This window comes from Euleptes europaea, chromosome 1 (genome assembly GCF_029931775.1).
Source record: "Euleptes europaea isolate rEulEur1 chromosome 1, rEulEur1.hap1, whole genome shotgun sequence".
Classification (NCBI taxonomy): Eukaryota; Metazoa; Chordata; class Lepidosauria; order Squamata; family Sphaerodactylidae; genus Euleptes; species Euleptes europaea.
Genome location: NC_079312.1, coordinates 171,236,686 through 171,246,850, shown reverse-complemented (window position 1 = coordinate 171,246,850; position 10,165 = coordinate 171,236,686). Strand labels below are relative to the sequence as shown.

Sequence of the window (10,165 nt, the reverse complement as noted above, 5' to 3'; positions counted from 1 at the left end):
GAACACAGGCAGCAGAATGCTGCTGCAGTCGTCTTGTTTGGGGGCTTCCTAGAGGCACCTGGTTGGCCACTGTGTGAACAGACTGCTGGACTTGATGGGCCTCAGTCTGATCCAGAATGGCCTTTCTTATGTACTTTTGTAATTTAATAGTTGCTATTACGTTACTTTGTTTTTATTTATTTTTTAAAATTGTGAAGATAGGTTGGCCTAATTTTCCAGATCAATGCCACCAGAATTGTGATGTGAACGAAAACCTTATCTAAGATTCTTAGGAATTATAATATTCCATTACATTTCAAAAATAAATTTCTTTAATTTAACTTGAGTCTTCTGGGATGGAGGAAGCCTTCCTCTAACAGGACAAAGATCCTTCCACAAGAGGTACATTCTTCACTTAGCAGAATTTAATTTTACAATGAGCATACGTAACAAATCTGTTTGTGATCGAAGTATCTTTTTATTTTTCTTATAAAGTGAATGTTGGAAGAAAAAAATACTTGACTAATTTTTGACAATAGGTTGGATTCTGCCAGAGAAAAATGCCTCTGCTAGTGGAACTGATATGCAGGACCCAACCCAATATTTGATCAGTATTTGACCTGTCAATTGACCAAAATTAAGGGAAGGGCTGTGGCTCAGTCGTAGAGCATCTGCTTGGCATGCCGAAGGTCCCAGATGGTAAGTGATGCGAAAGACTTCCAGTTGAGATCCTGGAGAGCTGCTGCCAGCCTGAGTTGACAATACTGAACTTGATGGACCCATTGTCTGATTCAATGTAAGGTATGTTCAGATCTTTTTGACCTGTCAAATGCATGACTGGGAATGCAAGAACCACCACAACCATCTTCCTTTGGAATTTCTCAGTTGTTTTGCCTGAGGAGGAACCACTAAATTCACTTTTGGCAAAGCAGCCTCATTAGAATATATGAACCCTCTCCTGAGCAATGTAGCTAGGATTTTAATAAAACTCATTTAGCTTCCTTTGGCACTCCTCCGATGTTTCATCTAATGAGGAACTGAGGAGAGGGGCCGTAGCTCAATGGTAGAGCATCTGCTTGGCATGCAGAAGGTCCCAGGTTCAATCCTCAGCATCTCCAGTTAAAGGGACCAGGCAAGTAGGTGATGGGAAAGACCTCTGCCTGAGACCCTGGAGAGCCGCTGCCAGTCTGAGTAGACAATACTGACCTTGATGGACAAAGGCTCTGATTCAGTATAAGGCAGCTTCATGTGTTCATGTGTGTTCAAATCCTTCAAAAAAATTTAGTGGCTTTATTTCTATACCCTGAAGTTCTATGGTAGCTACCATAAACAGTGTCAGTATGGGACTACTCACAGAGAGCTTTGGTAACAAACAGAAATTAACACCAGTATTTGTATTGTGTGGTAACTGTATTAATCATTGGAAATATCTGCACAATGATTTTAACAAACTAGACCTTGGCCAAGGCAATCTGCTTGGGCTAAGTAATCAGGGTTCCCTGTTTAGTCTTGGAAATGGTCCTTCTCGGCTTTGCTCACCCAGTTCTCCCAGCAAGACATCAGGCGGCTGTTATCGTTTTAAATTCTAATACTAAAACAGGACCCTGGATGAAACTCACGACTAGATCGACCTCATTGTAACTGTCACCTGGCAACCAAGTTTCAATAAAAAAGTAAACATCAACGTTTAGCAACCGATAATGACATGTGGCATTTCATTGGGCAAACATCATCAACAGTATTATCAATAGGCTTACCAGGTCCATAGCTCCATCAGTGGGAGCTTTTCAGCAGCACAGGACACAAGTGCGTGCGCGTCCTGTGCGACGCGCCTATGTCACTTCTGGGTTTACTCGGAAGCGATGCAGACACTATCAATCTCTGCCAAAACTATGGTTTCCATAGAGTTTCTGCGGAGGTTACTAAAGCGTCCGCGTCACTTCCAGGTAAACCCAGAAGTGACGTAGGCGCATCGCGCGTGCGTGCGTTCATGCATTGTCCGCTGGCTTTCAGTTGGTCGATGGGCAGCCCAGTGAACTGGCGGGATTTTACCCGCCACCACCGGGCACTTGGCAACCCTAATTATCAACTGCCTGACTAAAACTAATGGCAATTACATTTGGGGGATGGGGGGGACATTGGCCACAGTAGAGTGTTCTGAATAGTTATGATAATCAACCCATCTGAGGTCAGGTGCCAATATTTGTTTTATAAGCTGATTTGGGCCCTAGGGCCTGAATCTCACACATATCATACATTAGATGGGATATATAACAAAATACATTATCATCTGGTGGTTGGCTGGAGAGAAGAGTTCCCCTGAACATGTATTGAGTGCCCTCAACCAGCTCTCAAACATCTCTGGTTTAGGGTGCATGGCTTCTAGGAAGTCTTGGGATCTGGAGACCCCTCATTGTTCAATGACTGAGACTGCAGGCTCATTTGTTTCTGTAAGGTGGAGTCCATCGCATTAACACCCTCATCATCTCACCTCAGATTTCTACAAGTGTCTTGTACGGTTACACTGGTTATTGCTGGAGGTGTGGACATTGCAATGAAGTCAAGAAAAAATGTTCTCCATACAGATGTAGGTGGAAGAGATTCAGGAGTGTGGGGAAGCTGCTTCCCTCACTGGAAAGATGAATTTTGGTCAATCTCCATTTTATGATGTGGTAACTGTTTTGGATCTTGTAAGAGACGGACTTGATACAGCTAGTCTGGAGAATGCCCACATTCCTATTATTGCTATTCTTCCAAAAGTCCTGAGCATTAGTAAGTAGCAACATTGCCTTTCACCAAGTCAGTAGAGGTGGAAAAATACCAGTGCCGCCTTTTGCACAAAACATGTCAACAATTTCTCGCCTTTCGCCTGCAGAATGATGGTCGCTTATTGCGTGACTGAATGACTGTGATCCTGAACAGACATGAAGGCAGTGAGGGTGTCTACAAACAGGCCCCACTGGTCTACAAATGTTACAGGTCTTCACCCTGAATGACAAACCGATGAGAAAATGTTGAGATGTTCTTTAAGAAAGGACACCAATCCAAAAGCCCCTAGAGCATGAGAAAAGGCGGTATGTCGGGGGAGGGGGAGACTCTTCCCAAAGGGCTTCCTTTGAAGCCAGTCCAGACTATCTTCATACACCATTGGAGTGAAATGAATCATTCTTTCCACAGCTCAACAGATGTCACAAAATGGCTATAAAGTATCATATTCTTTAATCCACAACAACGTGAACATCTCGGGTTATTCACTGAAGATTGCATTGAGCTGGGCCCCAACCACGTGGTGTGGATAAGAGTCATAAGTCATATCTATGGGGATGTCATACCTGGGCATTGTGGCTGAGAAATGAGAGGCATGCCCGTGAGAACCACCCAGGCTGACAGATGGGTAGTGGGACATGAAGCTGTAGGATTTTTCCAGGTCCGGAGACCCATCTTGCTTTAGGGAAAAGTTCCCGCTGATGCTTAGGGGCGGTGTCAGGGCACCCTCATAGGGAGGAGATGTGCAGTCTTGGTGATGGTTGCCGAAAGAAGGATCCACCAGGCTTTTGAACGTGGGGGGCTTCAGATGTACCAGATGTGTCTCCATGTTTCCATAGGGGGGGCTGGGCAGCCCTGGAGACTGGTAGGCGAAACCGTGGCTGGGCACGGCCGAGTCGGAGGTGGAGTTTTTTTCCTCAGCTTTCTCCATGAACAAAGACGGAGGCCCCAGCTGCAGGCAGCCCGCCACCAGGTTGCTGGTTGGTTGGGACAAACCTTTACAGAGCATGTCAACGAAACCTTTCCCTTCTGCTGTTTGTCCACTTTCCAGGACCTCTGACAAAGCCCATATATAGTTCCTGGCTAGTCTCAAGGTCTCAATTTTGGACAGCTTCTGGGTTTTGGAGTAGCAGGGCATCACCCGCCGGAGGTTATCCAGAGCGTCATTGAGCCCGTGCATTCGTGTTCGCTCCCGAGCGTTGGCCTTGACCCTCCGGGCTCTGAACCGCTCTAGCCTGGCCTTGGTCATCTTCTTCTTCTTTGGCCCCCTTCTCTTTGGCTTCCCACCATCTTCTTCCTCTTCTTCTTCCTCGATGCTGTCGTGATCGTCGTTGATGCCTGCAAGTATACTATAGGAAGGCTGTCGGCCGTCTTCCTCTTTCATCTCATCCTGGGAGCTCAGGGCGTCGTCTATCCATGGCTGAGAAGACATGAGCTCGGCCATCTCTTTGGTTTTGGCGTAGGGCTTGGTCATCCCTTTTCCCCTGTGAAAACGACACAACCACAAATCTGGATAAAGTAAGCGATACTCAGCTCTGGAAAATATCTCCATCCATTTAAATGAAGACACTAAAATAGAGGAAATTAGGTGCAAACAACTCTTCCGTTTATTTGTTATGCCATATTTTGCATGTAGGAAGACAAAGGTACACATTTGTCCTGTCTTACTATCCCTCATCTCCGGAGGGCATTTATGTTAGCCTGTTTTTAATGTTCTTCCTTCTGCTATTCTGTATGGGAGATATAAGAAAATTCCATACTCTGCCAGGGTGTGTAAATGTGCCCTGGGGGAGATTGAAAATATTGACCATATACTCTTGTATTGTCCATTTTATTGTGAAATTTGTGCGGTCCTTTTAGAACCCTTTCTCTCAAATCATGTAGATCAAGCTGGTGATAGCAAGATCAAATTGCTGTTATCCTCCCAAGATTCTGAGACTATTGAATCTGTGGCTAAATTTTTTGATGAAATTGTTAAGAGGCGGAGGTTAAATGATGTTTAGAGGGTTGGTTTTATTTGATCGACTGCTTGATAGTATGCCAATAAAGGTACTGAAATTTGAAATTTAAAAAAGGTACACAGTACCAGAGGTCAACAACAAGAATTCATCTTTTAAGTATATATTATCTTTTAAGTAAAGTAGGCTGACCCATGATATATATAGAACAGTAATAAAGTAATTTGAGTTAAGAGTCTTCTTCTCTTTTATACATACTCCGTATCTTTGAGGGTGGTTATAATTGGGGGTAAGAATGTGAAAGCGGGTCATTATAGACATGGACATGGAATGGAATGTCATTTTTCCCCATATGCTTTTCCTCCCCTTTCTTTTCTGTATCCTTTAAAAATGAATAATTAAAAAAAAGAATTCAAAAAGTTATACAAAAATCATGTGTAAAATTTAAAGTGAAATACAAAAATAGCACAACAGATGACATTTACCAACTCTAGGACATGAGCCCAGTTGTTTTTTACTGATGACCTATTTATACTCTGATTCTGCTGAAACTTTGGGTGTCAATAGATATAGGTCGTATTGACTGAAGAAGAAACCGAAACAGGAATTATCAGCCGGCATTTCTGTCTTTGTTGTTGTAATCTTTCTGCGTGACTTTGTTAAGAATTTAGACTTTGTTAAGAATTATCACTTACTATGAATGCACTTTTTGATGTGTGGCCTTGTTGTAATTTTGCTATGTGACTCTGTTTTAGCTCTCAGAATGGCAATGGCTAGGATGTTCCTTTAAAAATAGATCAAGTCTGTATGACTTGCAGCTAGGGTTGCCAGCTCGAGGTTGGGAAATACTGGTAGATTTTAGGGTGGAGCCTGAGGACGGCAGGATTTGGGAGGGGAGAGACTTCCAAAGTCCACCTTTCAAAGCTTCCATTTTCTCCAGGTGAACTGATCTCTTTCGCCTGGAGATCAGCTGTAATAGTTGGAGATCTCCAGCCACCACCTGGAGGTTGGTAACCCTATTGGGGGGAATGGTAACATTATTGAATAGTGAATATTTGTGAATATACCTTTCAACTCTATGAGGGTAAAGACAGAGTCTTGGTTCATAACTCGGGTCTCTCTCAAGCTCTCTGAAATAACGGGATCTGTTCGTCAGAGAAGCCGGCTTCTCTGATCTCTCTACTTGCGCTTTTATAACCTGAGCTCCTTTCCTGGTAACCCTCATTTACCTCTGGTGAATAATGAATGACGAGAACATGGCTGAAAAACGCCCTGGTTTCATGATAATCAACCTCCTGTCGGCTTGACGGACTCATTTAATAAAGCTTAAATGTGTAAGCGGCTTTTGTTTCAAATGTGCCATCCAACTAATCAGTCCACCGGCCTTCGCCCCATCCCAATGTGGCAAATCCCACTTTTAATATGCCTGATGGGGCCGGTCGAAAGGATTAAAGTGATAATTGTTGCGCAAATGGGCAGAGTATCCTCCAGGTACCAAGCAGACCCTAATTACGTCTTTGTAAGTAATTGAAATGTAGGAAGCGGACCTTCCCCTGAAGAACATGTGGGGGCCAGATTCCTTTGCCTGCCTGATCTAGGACATCCTGGTGAGAGCCAGCGTGGTGTAGTAGTTAAGAACAGTGGTTGGAGTGGTGGAGTCTGATCTGGAGAACCGGGTTGGATTCCCCACTCCTCCACATGAGCAGTGGACTCTAGTCTGGAGAACCGGGTTTGATTCCCCACTCCTCCACATGAGCAGCAGACTCTGGTCTGGAGAACCGGGTTGGTTTCCCCACTCCTACACATAAAGCCAGCAGGGTGACATTGGGCTTGTCACACTCTCTCAGCCTCACCTACCTCACAACAGGATGTCTGTTGTGGAGAAGGGAAGGGAAGGTGATTGTAATCCGGTTTGATTCTCCCTTAAGTGTTAGAGAAAGTTGGCATATAAAAACCAACTCTTTTTCTTCTTCTTTGCTCATACATGGGAACTGGAGAGCATCATTAGCAAGCCCAGTTCTCCAGTTCAACTAAAGTTGCATCTTTTTTTAGTGGACATTCAGAAGCTGTTTATACTGATGAGTTAAAAATGTAGGACAGGTGGTCCCCAGAGGACAGACTGGCTCAACTTGTGAACCATTAAGTCAAGTGCTGCTCACCTATCATGTTTGGTGGGTCCCCAAAAGTGTGATAAACCTTGTTACTTTTTCCACCTCTAGGAATGAAAACAACAACAACAACAAACAGGGAGAGTTGTCAAGCAACACAGGCCATATTGCATGGGTGGTGGGCTAAATGGAACCACCATGTAGAGTGGGGGAGATATTGGCCTCCATATCGAAGAAGAAGAAGAAGAAGAAGAAGAAGAAGTTGGTATCACTTCGGTGTGATACAAGTGCTTGTTGGCCTTTAAGGATATGAGTCTACGATTACTAATCAAGTGGTTTAACTGTATTAACCAGGGCTTAAACAGAGCTGACACAATTCTTAGCCACTACAGGCATCAATAGCTTAATGTAATTAGTAGACTAGGGCCTAGCTACTTAATATACTTTTCCTGGCTCCATCTCTAGGTATAATTGACAGACATTATCTGGGAGCTCCCTCAGTACATATGGACTTTCCCCAATCAATAGGGTTGTTAGGTCCCTCTTCACCACCAGCAGGAAGTTTTTGGGCAGAGCCTGAGTAGGGCGTGGTTTGGGGAGAGGATAGACTGCAATGACATAGAGCCCAATTGCCAAGGCAGCCATTTTCTCCAGGTGAACTGATCTCTATCAGCTGGAGATCAGTTGTAATAGCAGGAGATCTCCAGCTAGTACCTGGAGGTTGGCAACCACACCAATCAATGCTGTGTTTTCACCAGTCACAACTCTTCTGAGGGATCACTGTTCCAGTGTTCTTATCTTGGTACTTTCAAGCTTTGCATAGAAATGTCACAAGCCTGAATTTCAACCAGTGTCAGAGATGGCATTTCTCAGACCTGCTTTGGGAAGTAAGTGAAATGGGAGTCCTAGAATCCCTCCCCAGATACAAGAAGAAGAAGAAGAAGAGTTGGTTTTTATATAGGGACTTTCTCTACCACTTAAGGGAAACTCAAACCAGCTTACAATCACCTTCCCCTCCCCTCCCAACAACAGACATCCTGTAAAGTAGGTGGGGCTGAGAGAGCTCTAAGAGAGCTGTGACTAGCCCAAGGTCACCCAGCTGGCTTCGTGTGTAGGAGTGGGAAACAAATCCAGTTCACTAGATTAGCCTCCGCTGCTCATGTGGAGGAGAAGAGAATCAAACTCGGTGATCTGAGTCCACTGCTCCAAACCACCACTCTTAACCACTACACCACGCTGGCTGCCTTTCAGAGATCCTCCACTCGTTGCCAGGGGGGATCTGGCTACTCTATAGACATCTTAAAATGACATTCTAGACTGAAATAGGTTTTTAAAATCAGCTCCTTAGTTAAAAGTCTGGGTAAGCAGAACTATTTTGGACTGGTGCCAAAAAGAAAGGAGCGTGGGCACCAGAGGAGCCTCAAGGGAAAGGGCATGCCATATGCAAGGTGCCACCACTGAAAAAGCCCTGTTGCCGATTGGTGCTTGGAAGGGAGACCTCCTAGGAAGGCCCGGTAGAGGAAGGCAATGGCGAACCTGTGAGGTAGGTGAGGCTGAGAGAATTCAGAGAACTGTGACTATCCCAAGGTCACCCAGCAGGATGATGATGATGAAGAAGAAAAGTTGGTTTTTATATGCCGACTTTCTCTACCAGTTAAGGGAGACTCAAACCGGCTTACAATCGTCTTCCCTTCCCCTCCCCACACTGTGAGGGAGGTGAGGCTGAGAGAGTGTGACTAGCCCAAGGTCACCCAGCAGGCTTCATGTGGAGGAGTGGAGAATCAAACCCAGTTCTCCAGATCAGAGTCCACCACTCCAAACATGTGGAGGAGTAGGAAATCCAATCTGGTTCTCCAGATTAGAGTCCACCGCTCATGTGGAGGAGTGGGGAATTGAACCCGGTTCTCCAGATTAGAGTCCATCGCTCTTAACCACTACACCACGCTGATGGTGTATTTAATTGTACATTTAATTGGCCGTTTAATTGTAACGGCTGATGCTTAACATTATTACTCCAAATCAAACTGTATCAGCAGGATGAACTGTTCTTCATTTTTTCTTTAAAACAGCATTGCTCAGAGTTGACTACAGAGAACAAAATTTGCCCCAAAAAGATTGCAAAAGGAGAGGAAGATCCTTGGAGGTCTTCAGGAGAGTCTGCAAGGCCTGCTGTTTGCCAGGGCTTTTTTTTGGGGGGGGGGGATTGGATCACAGGCTTCTTTTAAGGGGGGGAGAGATTTGGGGTTTACTACTTTATTTTATTTTGGTGTTTTTTTAAAAAAAAAAAACAAACAAACCTGGAAACGTTTTAAACTGTTTTTGCAAGTTGCCTCGAACCACAGAGAAAGGAGTGACAGAAATGTTTTCATAAATAAATAAACAAAAATCTACATAGTGAAGCAAAAATTTGCAAAGATCGAAACCATAAACACAAATTTCATCCCCCCCCCCCCACCAAATTTGTCCAAAATGTTAATTTCACCTGTACAGAAGCAATGCTTCTGTTGGTTATTCAGAGATCTTTTTCCCCCAGCGAGCAGGCAGTAGTGGATAATTTTGAGGTCACTCCCGTCCCACCACCCCAGGTTTTTTTTCAACCACACATTCCTAATATGCTGCAGTCTGAGGATCTTGGCCTCCTTTTGCCAGCGTGGTGTAGTGGTTAAGAGCGGCAAACTCTGATCTGGAGAACTGGGTTTGATTCCCCACTCCTCCACGTGAGTGGTGGACTCTAACCTGGAGGACTGAGTAGGTTTCCCCACTCCTACACATGAAGCCAGCTGGGTGATCTTGGGCTAGTCACAGTTCTCTCTGAACTCTCTCAGCCCCACCTACCTCACAGGGTGCCTGTTGCGAGGGGGAAAGTGATTGTAAGCCAGTTTGAGACTCCTTTTGGTAGAGAAAATCAAGGTATAAAAACCAACTCTCCTTCTTCTTTTTCTTTGTTGATCCTTTACCTCTTTTACCAACCAAACACCCGTGAACTGAGCCCCAGTTTTCCAGCCTGGCCCCACCCATGCAAGGGCTGCCTTTTGCAAGAAAGACTGGGGATGAGGCAAAGGTTTGGAGAAGAGGGCCGCAAAGGGACTGAAGGGGCCGATGGGTGCATCTGATTAATATTCCTGGAGAATCGCAAGCTGTGTCTCTCAATGCACTTGGGGAAGGCTGGGGGGAGCATGGCCAGATGGGGCTCAGCCAAAAGCCCCAGAAAAAAGTATCACATTTCCCTCCTTTTGAAACGGCTCTGAGCAAATGAGATCACTCTCTCGATTTTTTTTGCAAACCATATTTTTTTTTGCTCCTCTTATCCCCCCTTTCTGTTTCTCCTCCCTCCTTCTTTATAAAGCACTGGGG

General features: G+C 44.7%; 1 protein-coding gene across 1 annotated transcript; it reads right to left on the bottom strand.

Moving 5' to 3' along the window:
• Positions 1-3,226: 3,226 nt before the first annotated feature.
• Positions 3,227-4,226, bottom strand: NEUROD4 (neuronal differentiation 4). The gene has a single exon (XM_056867124.1). The coding sequence runs from the start codon at positions 4,217-4,219 to the stop codon at positions 3,227-3,229; it is 993 nt and encodes a 330-aa protein (XP_056723102.1). The 5' UTR covers positions 4,220-4,226.
• Positions 4,227-10,165: the final 5,939 nt, after the last annotated feature.

Bases quoted from the DNA above. Each gene is read 5' to 3' on its own strand.
- NEUROD4 (XM_056867124.1), bottom strand. From the start codon at position 4,219: ATGACCAAGCCCTACGCCAAAACCAAAGAGATGGCCGAGCTCATGTCT.